The following is a 24,678-nucleotide window of genomic DNA, read 5'->3' as shown; positions in this document are numbered from 1 at the left end:
TGTGGAAAAGCTGCATGAAATTAACTCAAAATGTTTTTATTTCATTTCCTGATATGTGCACAATCTACCGACACTCTCTACCTTCAGCTTCCGGATAAGGATGGACTAAAGGGAAAAGAAACTATAGTTGTGCTATCTCTCTTTCCTTCTGTATCTTCGTTTACAGTGTAAGTGGTTGGCTAATGCTGGGAAGTAACACAAATTTTAAAAGTTATGATAGGATTCCTTTGTCGTTCATGTTTCTTAGAACACCATTCTTTCTGCAAAGTAAGTTCTGGTTGGTAAGGAAAGCTTGGCCTCTTTCAGCTGTCTGCACCCTCCCTCCCTTTCTCTTTACTAAGCTGCAGATGTAACGCATTTATATTGTACTGTTTTGTTTTGCTTTTTCCTTTTTTTTTTTTTTTTGGCCATGCCGTGAGGCTTGTGGGGTCTTAGTTCCCCTACCAGGGATTGAACCGGGCCCTCGGCAGTGAGAGCACAGAGTCCTAACCACTGGACCACCAGGGAATTTCATCTTGTACTGGTTTTCAATCTAGCCTAACTCCCATGCATTACAGGTCTAATAGAATTCTGCACTAATGGGGCTGCCTGAATGCTAAATGCAAATTGTTGGAAAGGAAGAGTGTACACACTTATATATTGTGTGTAACTCTTCTGCTCATGCTCCGTTGTGCTTTCACCTATAAAACACAAGTTCAAAGGAAAAATTATGAAGAATTGCAAAATGGCGACAGTTGAACATTAAGTCAAATGCAAGGTCCTTCTGAAAGCACGGCCCTATGCAATTGTACAGGTTACATGCCTATGACGCCCGTTCTAGTTTAAGAGTTCCAGTTAATCCACAACCTTTTCAACACTTGGTATTGTCAACCTCTTAACTTTAGTCATTTGGTGAATGTGTAGAGATATCTCATTGTGGCACTGATGTGCATTTCTCTGAACATTGAGGGTAAGCATCTTTTTATATGTTTATTAGTCATTTAGTGTGTGTGTGTGTGTGTGTGTGTGAGTGTGATGCCTGTTTGCCTATTTTTCTGTTGGCTGCCTGTCTTTTTTCTTGATTTGTAACAATTGTTTTTATATTCTGGAAAGAAGCATTATGTACATTACATGGGTAGCAAATATCTTCCTCTGTTCTGTGACTTGCTTTTACTCTCTTATAGTGTACTTTGATTACTAGAAGTTCCTCATTTTAATATAGTTTAGTTTGTCAATCTTCTCCTTTGGGGTTAACTGCTAGTTTGTATCTGGTTTCAGAAATCTTTTCTTTCCTCCAAATCATAAAGATATTTTCCTATATATCATCTTCTCAAAGTTTTATTGTTTTGTCTTTCACATTTAGATCCACAATCCATCTGAAATTTACTTTTTGTAAATGGTAAGAGGTAGGAGATCAAACTTTGCTGATGGTGCTTTTAGTCAATAAGACAATGAGTTTGGACTTTCCTGGTGGCGCAGTGGTTAAGAATCCACCTGCCAATTCAGGGGACACGGGTTTGAGCCCTGGTCCAGGAAGAACCCACGTGCTGCAGAGCAGCTAAGCTCGTCTGCCACAACTACTGAGCTTGTGCTCTAGAGCCCGTGAGCCACAATTACGGAGCCCGCCAGCCACAACTACTGAAGCCTGCATGCCTAGAGCCCATGCTCTGCAACAGGAGAAGCCACCGCAATAAGCCTGTGCACTGCAACGAAAAGTAGCCCCCGCTCGCCGCAACTAGAGAAAAGCTGGAGCGCAGCAACAAAGACCCAACACAGCCAAAAATAAAAAATAAATAAACAAAATAAAATAAAATAAAAGCAAAAGAGTATGACATTAAAAAAAAAAATGATGGGTTCCCAGTCCAACTCTGGTTAGTTCTATATAATAAATCCTATTATGACTTTATATTAAAATGAGTAATGTGTTTTTGAAATGCCTGTAAAATCATAAAAGGTAAGTTTTTTTTGCTTGTCTTTATGGAAATGAGGTTAGTTCCTTTTTTTCGTTATTTATTTTATTTTATTTATTTATTTTTGGCTGCATTGCTGTGCGTGGGCTTTCTTCTAGTTGTGGTGAGTGGGGGCTACTCTTCTCTGCGGTGCATGGGCTTCTCATTGCAGTGGCTTCTCTTGTTGTGGAGCAGGGGCTCTAGGCACGCAGGCTTCAGTAGTTGTGGCACGCGGGCTCAGTAATTGTGGCTCGCGGGTTCTAGAGCGCAGGCTCAGTAGTTGTGGTGCACGGGCTTAGTTGCTCTGCAGCATGTGGGATCTTCCTGGAGCAGGGCTCGAACCTGTGTCCCCTACATTGGCAGGCAGATTCTTAACCACTGTGCCACCAGGGAAGCCCAGAGTTTAGTTCTTTAGACAAAAGCTTCCAATAATATCAAGTTTAAGGATTTAGTTTCAGAATAGACCATTCCACAGCTATTCTGAGTTCTACTTGCTAAGTCTTTTGAGTGTTATGGTTAAAGTGAGGATGGCAAATGTGGGTGTATCAAAGTAAATGCGTCAAAAAAATTCCAAGGGATCCTGGGATGATATTACTCTGTGTATATCTACACCTCATCTTTGTACTGGAATGACAGCAATACCATGAATATTCACTCTGATCCATCGTGTTTGCCACCATCATTTCTTTTATTAGTACAGCAACATCCCTTCTTCCCTGGCTGTGGTCATGACTCTACAATGTATTCTACATTTGGCAGACAGTGATCTGGCCTTTATCTATTCAGCCTCATACTTTGCCATCTGTGCCCTACTCAGACTGAGCTTTGCTCCCTGCTCCCCGCCGCTTTGCAGATGTTGGTCCCTTGAGAACCTACCTACATCACTCCACTCTTCCCTGGTTGGCTCCGACTTGTCTTCCAGGATTTAACATTATCTCATTAAGAAAGCCTGGTTTATAGAAAGTGCTCAATAATTTTAGGGATTGTTATTATTAAAAATAGTGTAAATAAAATCAACTATACTTCAATAAAAATAATGTAATTAAGTGTCTCCCTAGTGTGATTATTGACAGAGTATATGAATGAGATGGGTATTTGTTGAAAGGAAGGATGAATGCGACTTCGCTTTTATCACTTTTAGCAACTGTCCAGGTCAGAAGATTTAAGAAGCTTGTGGAGGAAAATCTGAGAAAACCTTCACTTCAGATGACGCCGAGAATGTAACTCGTTTTCTCTCCCACCCTCATCTGAAGCCATCTCCTTTTTCTCAGCCTAACTGAAGTTTTGAGGCGAGATCATCGATTAGTTGGGGCTTGGCTCGGCCGCAGCCGCTCGGCTAGTTGGGGCTGGACCGCTTCCTCCGGAAGTGGCTTGGAGGCTGTTGTGCTGGCGTCGTCTCAGCTCGGAAAGGTGGTTGGGTGTGCCGTTCGGACATGGCGGACCCTGACCCTCGCTACCCCTGCTCCTCCATCGAGGACGACTTCAACTATGGCAGCTGCGTGGCCTCCGCCAACGTGCACATCCGAATGGGTACGTCGCCGGGCCCGTCCCGGCCGTCCCTAAGTCGGTCCCGCCGCGCCGCCGGCCTCTGAGGCGAGCATCCTCACCGGCCGGGCTCGGGGGAGAGCGCCGGTGTCCTGGGGTTCAGAGGGCAGACTTTCCTTCTCCTGCCGGCCCCGCCGGCTGGGAGGAAGAGCGTTCTCCCTCCGCAGGGGCTCAGAGGGAGAGGAGGTGGTCCCCCAGCTGTGCGCTCAGAAACCTGAACCCATCGTGCCTTAAATCCTGTCTTCGGTGGAGAAGGGGACAGTTGAAAACCTCAGTAGCCTGAATGTGGCATCTTTCAGTTAAGAGAAACCTAGGGTTATTTTTTCGGCTAAAATAAGTTTATTATGTGATCATCGTGACGTACCCGTGAATGGAGTTATCTGCTTGGATGTTTTTGGTTTAGGGGGTGTGAACTTGTTTCCAGGTTCCATGTCCTTGTCTTCTTTGCTGGATTGTGAGAACTGTGAGGGCAGGGACCGTATCTATCTTGTTTACTGTTTTCTCTCTGCAGGACGTAAAACTCAACATAGGTGTGAGTATTGTTGAGGCAGTTGCTGGGAATGGAAGTTTCCTAGGTCAGTCAAAATGCCATGTTAGTTATAAGTTATTATGTAATATCCAGCGGGTAGAAATTATTTTGAATTTAAAATGCTCAGCTTCATGTAAGTGGAATTCATTGTCCGCTCTAGTTCAGCCAATTGATCACAGAAGCTGCAGCAGATTTTCATCCTATCCGGCAGCTGGAACTTGTTCTGGGAGAGGACTTATGAAGCGCTCACGCGCTAAGAATCTTGATCTGTGTTTCTGGAAGTGAGTCTTGGAACTATTTTGGCAATAGAACTCAGTTTTTTTAATAAAAAAAATTTTTAATTGTGGTAAAATACATACAGCATTAAAAATTTAGCATCTTAACCATTTTTAAGTGTACAGTTCAGTGTGTAGTGTTAAATATATTCACATTGTTATGCAACTAATCACCAGAACTTTTTCATCTTGCAAAACTGGAGCTCTGTACCCATCAAACAACTTGCCACTTTCCCCTCTCCCGAGCCCCACCACTCTACTTTTTTGTTTTATGAATTTGACCACTCTAGATAACTTCATATGAGTGGACTCATACAGTATTTGTCTTTTTGTGACTAGTATATTTCAATTAGCATATTTTCAGGGTGTGTTCATTTTATAGCATGCGTCAGAGTTTCCTTTTTAAGGCTGAATGATTTTCCACTGTATTATTTGTATATGAGGAAAGTACAATTTTCCATTGTATTACTTCTATTATTGCACCCTCACCAACACTGAGATCATCAAACTTTTTAGTATCTGGCAATCTGGTAGATCAGGAGTTGGCAAACATTTTCTACAAAGGGCCAAATGGTAAATATTTTCAGCTTTGTGGGTTCTAAGGACACTGTGGCACAGCTCTGCCATCGTGGTGCAAGAGCAGCTATAGAGGACACACACGTGACAGTGTGACTGTGCCCAGTAACGCCTACAAGGTCAGGTGATGTGCTGGGTTTGTCCCTTAGCTGTAGTTTACTGACTCTTGTTGTGGGTACAACATGTTATCTTATTTTAATCTACATTTCTTCAGGTGAGTGAAGGTGAGCGTTTTTCTTTGTTTACGCAACTTTATTGGGCTCCCTACCAATATTAGGGATATAGCAGTAACCAGATAATATTTCAGTTCTCTAGAGTTGTTATTTGGGTGGAGGAGTAGGGGAGATAGACCCTAAAGAGTCAAGCAAACAAATAGACTACTAACAGTGCTAAGTTCCCTGAAGAAAAGAAACAGTGATGGAGTAGACACTAGGGTCTAGAATAGCAGCAATTTTAGTTCAGGAACGGCCAGGAAAAGAACTCTTAAAGGAGATGGCAGTTGTGTTGTATTGGAAGGAGCTAGCCAGGTGTATTAGTTATCTATTGCTTTATTAAAAATTACCCCAAATTTTAGACACTTAAAACAACACATAGTTATTACCTCACATAGTTTCTGAGAGTCAAGAATCTGGGAGAGGTTTAGCTAGGTGGCTCTGGCGCAGGGTGTCTCGAGAGTCCACCCAAGCTGTGGGCTGGGGCTGCAATCAGCTAGGGCTTGACTGGTCTGGAGGATCCGCTTCCTGGAAACCTCATTCATGCAGATGTTGACAGAGGCCTTAGTTCTTTGCCACATGACCTTTCCATAGGCTGCATGAGTGTCATGGGCATGGTGGCTGGCTTCCTCAAGAGCAGGCAATCCGTGAGAGACCATCGAGGAAGCTGCAGTGTCTTTTATGACCTAGTCATGGCAGTCCCACACACCATCACATCTTCCTTATTGTATTTATTAGAAGCAAGTTCCTAAGTCCAGTCCACATTCAAGGGGAGGGTATTTAGGCTCACCTTTTGAAGATGTGTCAAAGAACTTACAGGCATATTTATTTCCCTCTGGCTACAAATTATTTTTCTTTCTTCCACATGCAAGCTAAGACCCTCCAAAAGTCTTATCCTATTATAACATCAGCTCAAAGTTCAGAATCTGGTCATCTAAAGGTATGGATGAGGCTCCTTGGGTATGGTTCCTTAAGTATAGCTCCTCTGAGTACATTTCCTCTCAGACTCTGTGGAACTAAAGAATTTTTTAATTACCTGTATCCACACACCCAACATCCAAAGGTAAGATAAGCATCATTTGGTGGTATTTTTGCCAATAAAATTCTTCAAAAACTTTGTGGGTCTCCTGTGATTCTTAGTGAGGTTCACTCCATTAAATAAAAACCACACCCAAATGTGTTAGAGTGAGTTTTGGCTGAGACTGATGAGTGACTATTTCCTCAAGCCTCTCAGAAGCCCTATTGTTTGAATGATTTTTTCTGAAGTACAATGTGGGATATTTGTGGGGTTCGTTTTGTTTTCTTTTCTTTTTGGCCGCACCACGCGGCATGCGGGATCTTAGTTCCCTAACCAGGGCTGGAACTTGTGCGCCCTGCAGTGGAAGCGCAGAGTCTTAACCACTGGACCGCCAGGGAAGTCCCTTTGTGAGGTTCTAACAAAGGATTTTATAATCACATGCTGTGTCATCTCTTGCATTTTAGTATGAGCAGCGAGAAGGCAGCAAGTGCATGCTCTGTCTGGAAATCTCCTTACTTTGATCACCACTTCATTAGGCACATTTTCTACTTTCCGTGTTCCCACAGGTGACAGTGTTGCTAAATTTTTTGCCAGTACATAACAAGGATTCTGTTTCCTCCAGTTTCCATAAGATTTTCCTCTCTTTAAGTCCTTACCCACAGCCTCTGTAAAGGCGTCATCCTTCTATAGTTTCTTCAAGGCTCTTTGAGCTTTCACCTCAAAGACCTACCCACTTCTACCCACTACCTGGTTCCAAAGCCTCTAACATATTTGAGGTTTTTGGTACAGCAGCATCCCACTTCCAGGTACCAAAATCTGTATTAGTCTTTATTGCTGTGTAACAAATTACCACAAAACTTAGTGGCTTGAATAAATGTTTATTATCAGTTTCTAGGAGCCAGGTAGCTGAGAGATTCTAGCTCAGGATTTGTCATAGGTGTAGTCAGGATGCTGGCTGAGGCTGCAGTCATCTGAAGTCCTGACTGGTGGTGAAGGATACGCTTGCAGGAAGGCTCACTCACATCACTGTTAGCAGAAGGCTTCAGTTTCTCACTGGCTGTTGGCAGGAGACCTCACTTTCTCATGGATCTTTCCAGAGGGCTGCTTGAGATTCCTCACAGCATTGGCAGCTGGCTTCTCCTACAGTGTTCATTCTCAGTGGGGACAGTATTGCCTCCAAGAGGGTGAAAATTGGTTCCTGAGGTGGAGAGCAAAAAATCTCAGGTATTTCAATGGCTTGTAGCCTTCCAAAGAGTTGTGATACATAAACATATGTACAGTATATTTGTGGCATTAAATTTTTTTTTTTAATTTGGCCACGCCACGTGGCTTTTGGGATCCTAGTTCCCTGACCAGGGATTGAACCTGGGCCCTCAGCAGTGAAAGTGTGGAGTCCTAACCACTGGACCGCCAGGGAAGTCCCTGTGGCATTAAAATTTTATTGGAGGACTGTTAGGATAAAAACGTTCAGAAGGCTTCTTAGATGGGCAATGACAAAAAAAGGTTGATAAACGCTGCTCTAGAGCAAGTGATCTAAGAAAGAGCAAGTAGGTATAGCCATATTGCCTTAAAAATTTTTTTATTGAGGTATAGTTGACAGGTGTTGCCTTTTATGACTTAGAAATAATACACACTGCCACTTCTGCCTTATTCTTTTCGTTAGAAGTGAGTCACTTGAAGGGAGTGTCACAAGTTAAACCATCATTTCATGTAAAGAATGATAAGGGCATTTCAGGCAGAGGAAACAGCAAGGGCAAAGGCCTAGAAGCAGGAAGGATTTGGCATGTTTGGGGAACAGAAAGGTGGCTAGTGAGGGTAATGCATGGTGAGGAAAAGGAAGAGTAGTATGAGATGAGGTTAGAGACGTTCCGTATCATGTAGGGCCTGTAGGCCTCATAGAATCTTCAAAATTTTATTCTAAGTTTAAGGGAAACAATTAAAAGTAGCTAAGCAGGAAGTCACGTGATATGGATTACTTTACAAAAAGATTGCTGACAGCTGTGGAGAATGGGTTGGGACTACAGGTGGGACCAGTGAAAGCGTAGAGCCCAATTAGAAGGCTGCTCTAACAGTCCAGGTGAGAGATCATAAGACTGGAGAGGCGCAGAGGAGACCAAAGAGGTGGTCGACTTTGCAGGTGGAAGCTATGGTAGTTGTTGATGGATTGGGAAAAGGGAGGGGAATGAGAGATGACTCCTACATTTTTGGCTTGGGGGATGTTGGTGCTGGTTACAGATTGGGTAGAAATGAAGAGTTCCTGGTTTAGCCTGTTAAGTTTGAGTAGAAAGGGGAGAAGTAGAAGGGGAGAAATTAGGACTCAAAAAAAAAAGAAAAAAGTTGAAAGATTGCTGTTTGGCTTGTTTTCTTTTCATATCAGATCTTTTATTTTTCCCTGTGAGCTGCGTATGTATATCTTTTGCCACTTTTTATGTTAGTTATTCAAAATGGGTGTCAGGTGTTACTTTTTGTGAGATTTGATGTAAGTTCTCGTTTTTGAAGAGTATAGAAAAGCTGTGATCTAGAGTATCTGCATAAGGATTATTTTTATGATGAATTTATTGGCTTAGTATAGGTTTTTTTTTTTGATTTATTTTATTTTTGGCTGCATTGGGTCTTCATTGCTGCGTGTGGGCTTTCTCTAGTTGCGGCGAGTGGGGGCTACTCTTCATTGCGGTGCATGGGCTTCTCGTTGCGGTGGCTTCTCTTGTTGCGGACCATGGGCTCTAGGTACACGGGCTTCAGTTGTGGCTCGCGGGCCCTAGAGCGCAGGCTCAGTAGTTGTGGCGCACGGGCTTAGTTGCTCCGTGGCATGTGGGATCTTCCCGGACCAGGGCTTGAACCCGTGTCGCCTGCATTGGCAGGTGGATTCTTAACCACTGCGCCACCAGTGAAGCCCCCTGCATAGGTTTCTTTAAAATGTTTTTCTGTTACAAAAGTAATAAATATTTATTGGTGATATATTAAAAAAACACAGATTAACAAAGAACTGAACATGGAAATCACCTTCAGTCATGCTGCCCAAAGAAAACCATTATTAACACCTTCACTTGTATTCTTTCAGTCTTTTATCACATATGCACTTGTGCACACGCACATTTACAAATAAACATTAAACACACTGTTTTGACTGTAGAACAGGTCCATAAAATGTTAAGGATTAACATTGACTTTCACTGCTTAACTGAGAATATATATTATGTGCAATGGATTTGAGTTACATAAGGTACATTGTAGGGTATCAAAAGTAAAGAATATGATTTTTTTTACAGTCCAGAAAATCCCTTGGGGGAATAATGGTTTGACCTTTGGTTTAGAATTAAATTTGCGGAAACATAGCCCAAATAACATTGTCTATGGCAGATTCTTTGCTTTTGTGAAAAAGGCGGAAACAACTTCTCAAAGCTTGCAGACATCAGGGCCTTTTTAAGAAAGTAAGTTGTAGATTGGTTGTGGAAATGAACACTATTTATCTCCTTTTTGTTCAAGATTACCTCTGCCAAAGTAGGACTGATTCTCACTGTGAATCAGTGACCGATTCTCACTGTGACTGTGAGTCACTGGTTATGATATACGTTCATTAAAACCTGCTTAAGACATGAGGAAAAACTCACTGTATGTTTTGGAAAGGGTGCCAGAAGGAAACACTGGTTAAGATTTAATTGCAGGGCCTTTAAGAATTAAATCTTTAGTATTTATGAAAATTCCCTTATTCTTTTTTTTTTTTTAATTAATTAATTAATTAATTAATTTTTGGCTGTGTTGGGTCTTCGCTTCTCTGTGAGGGCTTTCTCTAGTTGTGGCAAGTGGGGGCCACTCTTCATCGCGGTGCGCGGGCCTCTCACTATCGCGGCCTCTCTTGTTGCAGAGCACAGGCTCCAGACGCTCAGGCTCAGTAGTTGTGGCTCACAGGCCCAGTCGCTCTGCGGCATGTGGGATCTTCCCAGACCAGGGCTCGAACCCGTGTCCCCTGCATTGGCAGGCGGATTCTCAACCACTGCGCCACCAGGGAAGCCCCCCTTATTCTTATAAAATATTTATTACTCGATATTTGGCAGACATGCCGTCAAAGCACTTCATCATTCCTTGAGGAACCAGGTCTTTGGTAGGAATTTTTTTTCAAAGAGAACATTTATCATATTCGCCTTGTCATGAGAGTCAAGAGACAATATCACATCTTTTGTTGGGTAAAAGTCATTCAGTAGTGTTTTTCTTGCCTAAGAACAATGCTCTGTAGAAGTTATGTGGCTCCATTATTGTTTCAGAATAAGACCTTTTCCCTGACTGGCATTAATTCCCTCACTTTTCATTAATTCAATATAAGTTTATTTAAAAGCAAATAAAATTTAATGAGTACTTATTCTGTGCCAACTCCTTGGCTGGGTGCTAAGAGTATAAAAATGGATATTATTATCCTATTATTAGGGAGCTTTTTAGTCTTTATAGTCTAATAGTGAAAGACAAGTAGACTTATCACTATAAAATAAAGTGACTAGTAGTATATTTAGGGTCCCTTGGGAACATGAGGAGGAACATTTAATTCAGACAGGGGAACTGAGAAAGGCTGAATTTTTTTTTTTTAAACATTTATTATTTATTTGTTTGGCTGCGTCGGGTCTTAGTTGCGGCCTGCGGGATCTTTTAGTTGTGGCATGCAGGCTCTTAATTGTGGCATGCCAGATCTAGTTCCCTGACCAGGGATCGAACCCAGGCCCCCTGCAGTGGAAGTGCCGAGTCTTAACCAATGGACCACTAGGGAAGTCCTGAGAAAGGGAGAATCTTGAAAGATGATTAGCAGTTTGTTAAGGAGAGGTGGGAACTGTTGTTAATGTTTTATTTCTGAAGCTGGTGGTGAGTTGGGTGTTCACTGTATCATTTATGACATCTGTAGCTCAGAAGACGTTAATAAGTATTTTTAGATCATTAGGCCTTGGAGTTGATATATGGATGTCGGTAATATTTTGAAAGTAAGAATTTCTTATATAGAAACTAGAGGTAAAGGTACTAGAAGTGAGAAATAAAAATAGGTGAGTGAAAATAAGTTTAAATATTGTTTGCCTTTTATGGAGAATTTCATTTTGGGGAAACATTTGTATTGCTTGGAAATTAAGATTTCTCTTAATTTTATATCTAACCATATGCTTTCTATTCCTGCTTTTCAGTTTCAACATAGCTTCGTTCTTTAAAATGTTCTGTTTTTAATCTTTTGCTTTGTTGTATGTTTTACAAATATGCATTTAATGTTTTCTTTTTATTTTGATGAAAGCATTTGTATTCTGGGCCATTAACTTAATTTTTTTTAAGCTCATGCTTCCTGGAGGATACTTATCACTTAATATTTTTGATATTTTGGGAGGTGTTTTTGTTTTTGTTTTTAGTTTTAGTTACAGATTGCATTATTTGGATTAAGCTTTAAAAAAGAATTCATATAACAATTTAATGTTTCTAAGAAGAAATTTGATCTTGCTGTTCTCTGATAAATGCTTAAGAAAATAGTCATGTGTAACTTTTTTCTCTTTCAGCCTTTCTAAGAAAAGTCTACAGCATCCTTTCTCTGCAAGTTCTCTTAACTACAGTGACATCCACGTTTTTTTTATACTTTGATTCTATACGGACATTTGTTCATGAAAGGTAAGGTAATGACATGGTTCTGAATCATTTTCAGCCATTGCATATCACTGAAAGGGCATAATATGAGCAGTTAGGGTTTTTTTTCTATTAACTTTTAAGGTTAGAACGTAAAAAAGGTTCATTATTAACTCTTGTAAATAAGTTTTGATAAGGAAAATGTTCTACAATATGGTATTTACCTCTAAACTTTTTAGCTTAATTTCATAGGGTTAAATCCTCATCTCCTGGAATAGTATTAAGAATTTTTTACTGTGTATGCAGTTTTTTTAAGTCTTAGTTTTTTGCGTGTTTATTAGACTTATGCCCTGTCCCCAAAGCCCAAGACAGTGCTTGAAAAGTAAAGGTACTTAAAAAAAGTTTAACTTACCTTAGTGTTGGTTCACAGCTAGGAAAATATCACTGAAAAGTTTTCAAAGGAGTTCCATATGATTCATCCCTAATTTGTTTAAGATCTGACCTCCAAAATAATTATTTCCACGGCTAAAAGTAATATAGGTTCTTTATATTAAAGGAAAGGAAAAGTAGAGAATGAATATTTTCTTAGAAGTAGATAATTTCTATTCTAAGAAAGGGGAATCTTGAACTATTAGTTTGCTATTTGGAGTAAAGTTCTTTAATTTAAATTACAGCTATATAGTAAATACCCTAAGAAAAGTAGTTAGGTATAAAATTGGTTTATTATTTAATAGTTCTTATGTATTGTATTTTAGTTTAAAAAAGCAGTATGCTAATTGCAAAAATTATTCAAGTATGTTAGAAGTTCATGAAGTAAAAAGGCTAAGTCTTCCCCATTCATTGTGGGGAAGATTGTTCTTTTTGTTTTTTTAAAATTAATTTATTTTTGGCTGCGTTGGGTCTTTGTTGCTGCTCACGGACTTTCTCTAGTTGCAACGCATGGGGGCTACTCTTTGTTGCAGTGTGTGGGCTTCTCATTGCAGTGGCTTCTCTTGCGGAGCCTGCGGGCTTCAGTAATTGTGGCATGTGGGCTCAGTAGTTGTGGTTCACAGGCTCTAGAGCGCAGGCTCAGTAGTTGTGGTGCACGGGCTTATTGCTCTGAGGCATGTGGGATCTTTCCGGACCAGGGCTCGAACCTGTGTCCCCTGCATTGGCAGGCGGATTCTTAACCACTGCGCCACCAGGGAAGTCCCTGTGGGGAAGATTCTTTGTCTTCCTGCTCCTCCCCATCTCACAGTCCTCAAATTTACCCCATGGAAAAATAATTTCTTTTGACAGTTTGGTGTAGATCCTTTCAGATTTTTTTTTTCCTGTACTTTCACAAATACATAGACAAATTTTATTAAATTGCATAAAACTATAGTACTTTTTAACTTGAGAATGATTTAATTTTTTGTCTTTCAGTCCTGCCTTAATTTTGGTGTGTGCCCTTGGATCTTTGGGTTTGATTTTCGCCTTGACTTTAAACAGACATAAGCATCCCCTTAACCTGTACCTGCTTTTTGGATTTGTGAGTACTTTGGCAATATCTGTTCCTTTAACATTTATTCCTGAGTTTTAAATTTATTTATTTAATTGAATGCATATACATATGTTACAGTAACAGAACAAAATTAATGAGTTTTTTTAAAAAATTCAAGGCTTTACCTTTATGATAATCTTCTATCAGATAAAATCTAACTAGAGTAAGCATGTAAAACAAAGATATGTAATTAAGGGGAAAGAGAAGCTAGAGGATGAAGCTCAATATCCCTAACTCTTATTTAGGATATGAGTTTAGCTACTTTTGACATGGCTTAAACAATGACAAAATAACAATGGCTTAAACAAGGTGGTTTACTTCTCTTTCATATAAAAATCTGAGTGACTGTTTAGGGAACTTCTCAGGGGCCCATTCATCTGCTATGGTTCAGACATTTCTAAAGTGTTGCATGGTATAAGATAGCTCACCACCATATCTACATTCTATCCATTTATTTAAAAAAATGAAGAGAGAAAGGAGAGAGCAAGCCTTTTTGCTTTTTGAAGTTGTATGCCTCTCTGCTCACATTCTGTTGACTAGAATATAGTCTTGTGACCAGATCTAGCTGCAAGGGAGGCTGAAAAATGTAATGATTAATCTGAACAGTTGTGTGTTGAAGCAAAAATTCTGTTACTAAGGAAGAAAGAAAAAAAGAATATTCAGAGACAGTTTCAAGACTCTGCCACACCAAAGTACTACTTAAATATTTTATTCTTCCTGTGTTTGTTTGTGTGAGGTAGTGAGGTTTTTATAAATGTGCATATGATTTGCAGTTTCATTTTTATTTACATTGTAGTGAGTGGGAAAAATAGAATTTTCTGTATTACTTTTAGAATCTTCCTGTTACAGATATGAAAAATCTAGTTGAGTTCAAGGAGTAATGGGATCACAGTTAGAATCTAAATATTCTCACAGGAGTTCCCTGGCGATCCAGTGGTTAGGACTTGGTGTTTTCACTGCCGTGGCCTGGGTTCAGTCCCTGGTCAGGGAACTAAGATTCTGCAAGCTGTGCTGCACAGCCAAAAAAAAAAAAGAATTCTGAATATTCTCACTTAATACATTGAGGTCTCATTTTCATTATGGTGGGCTTATTATCTGTCCCATATACTTCACAAGGCTGCTCTGAAGCTCAAATGAGATCATGCATATGGAATCACATTGAACTCCTGGAAATTAGAACATGTACATAACATAGTATAAATTTTACATGCACCTCACCTATGTAATTTCAATTTCTTTTTCTTAGACACTGTTGGAAGCTCTGACTGTGGCCTTCGTTGGTAAGCCATAATTGTGCTTCCATATGTTACAGTAACTTTTTAATGTGGGTAAATGTTTTGGATAAAAACGTGTTTGGGGCTAAAGCTTACCATCATGGAATGTCATATTAAAAAATATGGCATAGGATGAAGAATTCCTAAAATATAAGCAAAAATTAAATGTTTATGTAGTTAACTGAGTTTAGAGGTAGTGGAAAAGAATTAGGAAAACAATAGGAATAAGAACAATATTCATTTTGTTTATCCATTTGTGAAAATAAGACAACCATAGCTAATCTTTTCCCTTATTTAAAGGGAGCTTAGAAGAACTGATAACATGTTTGGAGCCATGTACTTTCATCACATAAGCTCAGTATCTCAAATGTCTGCATTGAACTGTGCTTTATTATTATATCCTCATATTTTATCAAATGGCACTACAAGAAACTGTTCATTTCTGTTTTGTATTTTGTGTTAAATATAATTTAAAAGGAAGTATCTGTTATAGTTACTTGATGTACTCTATGTAATGCCTCAAGTAAAAAGTTTTGTGGTTTATTAACAATAAAAATTCTGATTGACTCAAAATGATTAATCTGGCGTACTAAAAAGATCAGAATTGACTATTACTCTCAATAACAGTACATTGTTGATCCTTATTGTTAATATATTTATCTCTTCCTATTTTGTCATTACTGTTTTTAACTTTTTTATGCCAGTTTTATTGAATCTATTTTTTGGTAATTCATCTCTTTTATGAAAGAATCAGAATATAAATAAATAATAATAACAACTAAAAAAATAGGATTGAAATTTCTCAGCATAGAAAGGAAGTATTATTAATATTTACTTATTATTAGTGTTATTATCTATTAATGTTACTTACTATTAATGTTACTATCAAGTCCATCTCTGTCATCTCTGGCTCCCACCATTGGTAAGGGATGTAGGAGAGAGATTTATTTCAGGGTTATTGGAATCCACCTAATCTTACACTGAAATTTCTAATGAGAAGCAAAAGTGATTTCATGGTTTACCTTTTCTTTGTTCATCTTCCTAACCCTGTAATGGCATAAGTAGAGAAAGTCCAATTAGTTAGCATTTAGGAATAGAAAGAACTGGATAATTAATCCCCCTCAAATTAAAAATTACTTAAATGGTTTTGGGTTCAAAGTACTTAATTTCCTTTAAAGAGGTTATAATTTAGTATTCTGTTAAAATGTTAAGCAGTTGTATTACAGTAGCCATAGTCAATCCAGATGGTCATTCTAAAACTTCAGAAGGGAATTCGATATATATTCAGTAAACCCCCAATAACGTACTCCAAGATAATGCAGATTTGGATATAAAGCAATTAGTGGTTGGTTTTTGTTCCCTATGGTGTTGGTAAATGGCAGACAGCCCCAGACAGCCCCAATATTTTTCTTGCCTGGGAATTCCCAGCCAGCCACAGGACCCAGAACCATCCCTACTGATATATATATATATTTTTTTTTTCAACTTTTTATTTTATATTGGCGTACAGTTGATTAACAATGTTGTGTTAGTTTCAGGTGTACAACAAAGTGATTCAGTTATACATATACATGTATCTATTCTTTTTCAAATTCTTTTCCCAATTAGGTTGTTATAGAATATCCTATTGATATTTAAGTCAGAGTTGACAGTCACCACTGTCAACTATGGTGATAAACTGCAGTGGGGATAGAAATGGGTGAGAATCATTTCACCATATCCCCCAAACTCCTAAACCAACTAGCTGTGTGATACCTCTCTAGTCATTTCTTTAACTTCATAATAACGTGACCCCTTATGTTGTATATTTTGAAGCCTGTTTATTGCACTATGGGTGTGGTTTTACTGTACCAGTATTGAAGACTGAATAAAGAATCTTTCCATAATTGTTTTTATTAGCAAGTAGTACAGGACAAAATAAGGCATTTCTGTTATATGACAGAAAAAAAACTTTTTTTTTTTACATCCTCCCATACACTAATATTTCTTTTTTTAAAAAATTGAAGTATAGTTGATTTATAAAATTTTATTAGTTTCAAGTGTACAAAGAAACCAATACTTTTTTTTTTTAACATCTTTATTGGGGTATAATTGCTTTACAATGGTGTGTTAGTTTCTGCTTTATAACAAAGTGAATCAGCTATACATACACATATATCCCCATATCTCCTCCCTCTTGCATCTCCCTCCCACCCTTCCTATCCCACCCCTCTGGGTGGTCACAAAGCACCGAGCTGATCTCCCTGTGCTATGTGGCTGCTTCCCGCTAGAAAAAAACTTTTATATTGAGTATGTTTATATGTATTTTAAATCACTGTTTTGTAATTTTACAGTTACTTTCTATGACGTGTATATTGTTCTGCAAGCTTTTATACTGACTACTGCAGTATTTCTTGGTTTGACTGTATGTACTCTACAATCTAAGAGAGATTTCAGCAAATTTGGAGCAGGGTAAGTTATATATATCATGGTTATGATAGATAAGTATATTTAGTATTACCTAGTTTAGAGAGAAGTTCTATACTGTTAGCTTTGGATACTTTAAAAGTGGAGGGTAATGAGAGGTCATCCCTTTGAGTACTAGGGCCAGGCCCTACTCTCCTAGAGCATGCTAGGAGATGGAAAGTGGCTTTGAGTCTTTTGCTTCCCCCGTATTGAAAGGGAAGTGAATGCAAAAAAATTTAAGCCTTCTAGAGAGGCTAGGCTTGCATGCTTTATAAATGGTATGAAATTTACCTAAATTATTTAGATCTTTGTCTTAGCATAAATGTTACCAAATGTTACCATCTACATCTTTGTGGCAAAAGCAAGGTAATTGTGACCCAGGAATCTGCATGAACTTTAAAATCTTTTTGATCCATCTAAATTAACCTGTATCATTCTTCAAACTAATTAATATAGGGAATGATCCTTTTTATACTAGGATAATGGTACTGTATCACCCTCACCTTGATAAGAATGCATAGACTCTTTCCTCAGTTCACAATGGCCTTCTTTTGGCACATAATCACTCAAACACTTTCTGTTCTTTTTCCGGTTACAACACTAAAAATTTACAAGTGGTCTAGTTTTACAAAACTTTCTTTCCTCCCCCTTTTTTTCTGGTAATCCAGATTACCAGAAGTCTCTATGGGGGTAAAATATAGTTGGTCAGCCAACACTGACAATTGTGCAGGATGCTTATAGTTGTATTAGAATGGAGTTTGATTTAGGGAGAGGCAACATTATTTTTCCTTTCCTGTCTTATATGTATGTTGGGGGGGGATGTTTTTTATATATTTGTATGTTATATATGATTTATGCTGTATATGTAGTTTCTCTCTCTGCTTCTTCTTCCCATCCCAATCTCCATATGCACCCCTTCCTCCCATCCACTCTACTATAGCCTCTAGAACTCCTTATATATCTTCCTTATATTTTAGCCTCTTCAGAATAAATTCTTTCTTCTTCCTTATCTCAGCTGAAAGTCGATTCCTCCCTGAGAACACTGCTCTCTAGCTGCTCATTCCCCCACACCCTACGTTGTTTGGGATGGGGGGTTAGTATTGAAAACTACTTCTGTCCCCTAATGCTCCTTTCATTATTCCTCAGCCTGCTGGACATTCTTGCTTTAAGGTTTATGCTGTCTGGCTATATGCTTCATACTCTTGCTCATTACTGTTACTCATTCCCTTTTTGGTCAAGCCTCCCTCATGCTTTAAAGATGTTAGCATCAAACTGCATTTTAGGCCCATCCATCACCTTGGCTTCTTGATATCTCTGGACCTCTTCTACTTCGGCAGCTTTCATCTTCCTGCCGTGTCCACATCGTAGACATCACATCGTAGTGATTGTCATCACTAGGGGTTGTTCCATTGCTGAAATCTTAAATATCAGTGTCTCATTTTCTTTCTTCACCTTCTGTCCTCTATTTCTTTCATTTCTTTACTCCCACAACACCTGTCTCCTATGCTTGTTCTTCAGCTACTGCTATTGCTGTTATAAACCACTCTTCATCTCAGACCTAAGAGTCACATGTCTTCTACTTAACATCCATGAAATTCTGCCAGACTAACTTACTAGCTTACAAGTAGGTAAAATTTCAGTTGGTTTACAGTTCTTCATACCACCTTCCCCATACTCCTTGGTGCAGAAGCTTTGGAGTTTCCCTAGGGTTTAAGTATGAAAAAGCAGGTCCTGAGTCCTTTTCAATCCTGAAGGATCTATACGGTGAGGTGGCAAGATACATCAGTCTAACTTAAGTATACCAGATGTATCCAAGAAATTCTGTGGCCATTCCAGCAAGAAAACTGAGAGCTGGAATCTCACCATGCCCTTGATTCACCAAAGTGGATTATAATACTATGTATGTTTAATTTCTGATTTAATTTTTTTTTTTTTTAATTTATTATTTTTATTTTTGGCTGTGTTGGGTCTTCGTTTCTGTGTGAGGGCTTTCTCCAGTTGCGGCGAGCGGGGGCCACTCTTCATCGCGGTGCGTGGGCCTCTCACTATCGCGGCCTCTCTTGTTGTGGAGCACAGGCTCCAGACGCTCAGGCTCAGTAATTGTGGCTCACGGGCCCAGTTGCTCCGCAGCATGTGGGATCTTCCCAGACCAGGGCTCGAACCCGTGTCCCCTGCATTGGCAGGCAGATTCTCAACCACTGAGCCACCAGGGAAGCCCCTCTGATTTAATTCTTGTTAAAGAACATATTTTATATGATTTCAGTCTTTTGGCATTTATTGAGATTCATTTTATGATATCTTGGTAAATGTTCTTTGTGTACTACAGGAGAATGTATATTTTGCTGTTGTTAGATGAGTGTTTAATAAATGTCAATTAGGTCAAGTAGCTTGATAGCATTATTCAAGTCTTCTGCAGGCTTACTAATTTTCTGCCTGCTTATTCTATCAGTTAATTTGAAAGTGGTGTTGAAATCTCCAACTACAAGTATGGCTTGGTTTGTTTCTCCTATTAGTTCTGTAAGTTTTGCTTCATGTTATTTGAAGCTCTGTTTTTATATGCATAAATATTCAGGATTGTATGTCCTCTTGATGATCCCCTTATCATCATGAAGGGGTTATCTCTGGTAATATTCTTGCCCTAAAATCTACTTTGTTAAGATAGCCACCCCAGCTTTCTATTGATTGTGTTAGCATGGTATATCTTTTTCCATCCTTTTATATTTAGCTTATTTGTGTCTTTAGAGTTAAAATCGTTTTCTCGCAGGCAGCATATGGTTGGATCTTACTTTTTGTCAAATCTGATCATCTCTGCTATTAATTGGCTTGTTTAGACCATTTATATTTAATGTGATTATTGATATGGTTGGACTTAAGCCTACTCTGTTGCCACTTGTTTTCTTTCTGTTTGTCCTATCTATTCTTTGTTACTTTGTTTCTTTTCTCCTCTTTTTCTTTTGGATTATTTAATTTCATTTATCTCCTTTATTAGTTATTAGCTGTAGTTCTTTTAAATAGAGGTTGCTCTAGGTTTTACAGTACACATCTTTAAATCATCATAGTCTGCCTTCAAGAATATACCATTTCATGCACAGTATATTTAGGTTGCTTCTCTTCTACCTTTGTGCTATTGTTGCCATAACTTAGTTCCACATATGTTATAAACCTCATGATACATTATTATTATTATTATTTTTGCTCTTTTATTTTTAAATCTTTGATTTAAAATATAGACAAAGCCTTTTATGTTCACCCACATATTTACTGTTTCTGTTCTCCATTTCTTTGTGTAGATCCAAATTTCCGTCTAATATTTTTCTGTCTGAGGGATGTCCTTTTAACGTTTCTTATAGTGCTGGTCTGTTGGTGTCAGCTTTTGAGTGTCTGCAAAAAAATCTTCATTTTACTTCTGTTTTTGAGAGTAATTTTTGCTGGTGCAGAATTCTAGGTTTGGGTTTTTTCTTACTGTCAATACTCTAAAGATGTCACTCCACTGTATTCTGGCTTGTGTAGTTCTGACAAGAAGTCTGCTTTTTTATCTTTGTGCCTCTGTACATAATATGTCTTTTATCCCCTAGCTACCTTTAACATTTTCTTCATAATTTTCAGTAATATGATTAACATTTTCAGTAATCTGATTATGATATTCCTTGGTGTGTTTTTGTCATGTTTCTTCTGCTTCTTGGATCTGTCAGTGTGAAGTTTTAATCAAATTTGGAACATTTTTGGCCATTATTTCTTCAAACATTTTTATGTTCCCCTTCTTTCTCCTCTCTGTTGAGACTCCAACTACATATTTGCTAAGCTTCTTGATGTTGTCCCACAGTTCACTGGTGCTCTGTTCATTTTTTTTTTCTAGTCTTTTTTTTCTCTGATTCATTCTGGTTAGTGTCTGTTGCTGTTTTCAAGTTCAGTAATCTTCTTCAGTGTCTAAACTGTTGTTAATCCCAATCACTCTAATGGATATGCATGTTCACAGAATAATTTGTTATTGTTATTTGTTTAAAAATGCAATTTTGTTTCATTTGTTCATTTATAGATTTTCTAGAAGTTTTATAGCTCTAGAATTAAAATACTTCTAATGATTTTTAGCATATATCAATATTTATGTTCCAATTGAAAACTTTAAAAATGATACTCTTAACTAGTTTTGTACACCATAAAAACAAATGTGGAATAGATACCTGTTCTTTCCATTTCTGGGTGTTCTACACTATTCATTGTACAGTAAAGAATTCTTACATTTCAATTATTCTTTGGCAAATATCAGGATGGATTTATTTCTTCAGAAAATGTTGAATGGGTTTACAAAGTTTTTTGGTTAGGAACAGTATTCTAAATTATTAATATTTTGTTTTTATAGACTATTTGCTACTTTGTGGATTTTGTGCTTGTCAGGAATCTTGAAGGTAAGTTGTTTTAGGATGGTAACTTGAAATATAAATAATCTCAAAAAGCTATAAGAAGCATCTTATGGTCAGACACTTGGTTATAATTATCTGGGAACATTTGTATGTAGAATGATTTTTAAATGACATTTTAAAAAATCAAGGTCTTATGCCAATATTATTGATTGAAAGGAAGATGAATGAACAAATGAGTTAAATTACATAGAAAGAGGCCCTCACTTGTAATTGCTAACCTTCAAGTGGCACATGTAATTCTGAATAAGAAATATATTTTAAATTATTTATATTCGGAATGCTACTGTTCAAAGTCAGGTGGGTAATTTAATAAAAGGATATCCATTGGTTTATCCATTCACCCTTTCATACAACAGTAGTGGACCTGCCTTGCCTTTTTCTACTTTTAACATTTGTATTCAAAGTTGTACAGAATTATTAAATACGTATGTAGAATATGTAACTTAAGAGCAAGTAACTTAAGTATTCTTAATGCTGTTTTTAAATATAAAATTATTATTTTAATCTCTTGCCTATAGTTATTTTTTTACAGTGAGACCGTGGAATTGGTCTTGGCTGCTATAGGAGCCCTTCTTTTCTGTGGATTCATCATCTATGACACACACTCCTTGATGCATAGGCTGTCACCTGAAGAGTATGTACTAGCTGCCATCAGCCTCTACTTGGATATCATCAATCTATTCTTGCACCTGTTGCGGGTTTTGGAAGCAGTTAATAAAAAGTGATTGAAAGCAGTATATAGAAACTGATTCATTAAGTAGTAAAGTTTGGGATATAACTAACTATTAAATACTTTTAAGATTTTATTTGTATGCCATGTACTATATTATAAAGTATAAATCGCCTTTTACTAGGAGATTTTAATCTTATTTAGAAAGGAAAAAGTATAAAAGATAAATTCCAGAGAATTATTCAGTATTATAATAAAATTATATTAAAATGTTAATGACATTTCATTATAAAATGATATATTAAAAATTAAAATTCTGCTTGACATATTTTGACATAAAATTTAATTTAATATTATTAGTTTTTTAAAGTATAGTTTTCATTTAAAAATTATAGCAGTATACCAGTGACCAATGAAACTGGTAAATTCCTGACTGCATTAGTTGGCTAGGGTGTCATAACAAAGTACCAAAGCACCAAAGACTGCGTGGCTTAAACAGAAATTTATTTTATTACAGTTTTGGAGGTTAGAAGTCTGAGGTCAGGGTGTCAGCAGGGTTGGTTTCTTCTGAGGTCTCTCTCTTGGCCGGTAGATGGTCATCTCCGTCTTCACGTGGACTTCTCTCTGTACTTGTCTGTGTCCAAATTTCCTCATCGTATAAGGACACCAGTCATATTGGATTAGGGCCCATCCTAATGACCTCATTTTACTTTAATTACCTCTTTATAAAGATTCTATGTCCAAATACAGTCACATTCTGAGGTACTAGGAGTTAGGACTTTGCAGTGCTCCTGATGTTTGTGTCCCCCCAAATAATTTGTTGAAACCTAATGCCCACTTGTGATGGTATGAGGAGGTAGGGCTTTTGGGATGTGCTTATTAGGTCATGAGGGTGGAGTTTTCATGAATGGGATTAGTGCTCTTATAAAAGAGACCCCACAGAGATCCCTTACTCTTTCTGCCACATGAGGTGACGGCGAAAAGACACAGTCTATGAACCAGGAAGAGGGCCTTTAAACTAGACACCAAATATGCCTGCTAAACTTCCCAGCCTCTAGAACTGTGAGAGAGAAATTTCTGTTGTTTATAAAGCACCCAGTCTCTAGTGTTTTGTTTTGGCTGCCCGAATAGACTGAGACAGACTTCATCATATGAATTTTCAGGGGATGCAACTCAGCACATAACACTAAGCATTAAACTATTAAACTGATATAAATTAGTAGTATATAGATTTAGCCTTTGGTGAGTTTTAGATGTAAATTTGACTCCATCACTATCAATTAATTATTGAATACCCAGTTGCATAATGCTATGCTCAAGTTTAACATAGCATCATAGGTAAGAGAATTTAAATTGGAATCCTTACTAGGCAACTTACTGGTGATGTGACCTTTGGCAAGTTACTTATTCTTCCTTACTTACGTCTTTTACCTTATCTTTATAATGGGAATAATAACACCTACTTTATTGGCTGTTATAAGGATTAAATGAGATGGATATATCATATAAACTAAGTGCTTATTAATGTCAGCTGCTGTTATTAATTAATGTTATTGTTGGTCCAAAGGGAGAATGTACTGAATTGTGACCAGAGACAATAAGCAAATGCAGATTTGACATTTAAAAAATGTAAAACAATACCATTTTTCATCCAGTAAATTATTGTTTGGTTTGGGAAATGTAGTTTCTTTAATAAAAATCGTGTAGACATGTAATTAATTTTTTTTAATGACAGGTAAACTTTTAAAGATTTGTCTTTCTGATATGACAAATGTTGTAATTTCTAAGAGTGTAAAGAGATCACAGGACCAAGAAGTTTGACAACCACTGGTGTATTTATTATGTTTTGTAAATTGACCATAGTTATTCATACATTCTTCTGTTGATGAATTTTATATGGTTCCTCCTTTTTTACTGTCACAATCAGTACTGCCATATGTACATCCCTGTGTGTGTCCCAGTGTGCATAGATATGAGAGTTTGCCTAGGTAGGGAATATACCTAGGAGCAGAATTGCTGAATAAAAGGGCATATGCAACCTCAATTTTCTACAGCAAGTAAAAGTGAAAATACCTAGACTCCACAAATAATAAAAAAGGGGAATTAGCAGGGCTTGGACAGAGTGACAGGTAACTGTAAAACGTACCAAGTGCAGCCAGGGAGGTAGGAGGAAAATAGGGAAGAGCAGTATCTGAGATCTGTTTTTATTGAATATAATTTGGGGAAAGAAGTGCAGTGGGCCCTGTCTGCCTGCCTTCATTTCTTTTCTGCAGACCTCGCACCTGGCTTTTATCCACTTGATCCACTTCTGGGGATTAGAGGTGTCAGCAGCCAGTTGTGGGCCTTTTTGGAGCAGCTGGGAAGTTAAGTTCTTGTTGCTTGTTCATCTTTAAAGCTTTGTTTTGAAGTCCCTGTCACCTAGTGCCTGGGCAGCTTGGAGTCACCATCTGAATGCCATTCGTCTTCCTAGTCCTTACTAAGTGATTATTCAGATCAGGAATTCCATGGGCGAGGCCTGACTGTAGAGGCCCCATTAGCTGGTGCCAGTAGTGTAGCATGGCTTTGAGATGGGAAACCATTCTGCTTCCTGTCAGGTATTCAGTGCGACCCCCTGTGCCTCCTGTCCCACAGGCTTCTCCTAGCTCTGTGATGGAGCTGAAGCAATGTCCAGTTTGACCCT

General features: G+C 38.0%; 1 protein-coding gene across 1 annotated transcript; it reads left to right on the top strand.

The window, feature by feature from the left end:
- The first annotated feature begins 3,286 nt into the window (after positions 1–3,286).
- Positions 3,287–22,062, top strand: TMBIM4 (transmembrane BAX inhibitor motif containing 4). The gene is made up of 7 exons (XM_068562030.1): positions 3,287–3,458; positions 11,603–11,711; positions 13,071–13,176; positions 14,435–14,468; positions 16,796–16,913; positions 21,268–21,313; positions 21,847–22,062. Exons 1-7 carry the CDS (start codon positions 3,362–3,364, stop codon positions 22,051–22,053), a joined length of 717 nt encoding a protein of 238 aa, XP_068418131.1. The 5' UTR covers positions 3,287–3,361; the 3' UTR covers positions 22,054–22,062.
- The last annotated feature ends 2,616 nt before the right edge of the window (positions 22,063–24,678 follow it).

This window comes from Eschrichtius robustus, chromosome 13 (genome assembly GCF_028021215.1).
Source record: "Eschrichtius robustus isolate mEscRob2 chromosome 13, mEscRob2.pri, whole genome shotgun sequence".
Taxonomy (NCBI): Eukaryota; Metazoa; Chordata; class Mammalia; order Artiodactyla; family Eschrichtiidae; genus Eschrichtius; species Eschrichtius robustus.
Note: the sequence above shows the minus strand (reverse complement) of the source record. Positions and strands in the feature narration are given on the sequence as shown.

Bases quoted from the DNA above. Each gene is read 5' to 3' on its own strand.
- TMBIM4 (XM_068562030.1), top strand. From the start codon at position 3,362: ATGGCGGACCCTGACCCTCGCTACCCCTGCTCCTCCATCGAGGACGAC. The intron at 3,459-11,602 runs GTACGTCGCCGG...TTTCTCTTTCAG, and splicing joins CAACGTGCACATCCGAATGG to CCTTTCTAAGAAAAGTCTAC. The intron at 13,177-14,434 runs GTGAGTACTTTG...TCTTTTTCTTAG, and splicing joins TGTACCTGCTTTTTGGATTT to ACACTGTTGGAAGCTCTGAC.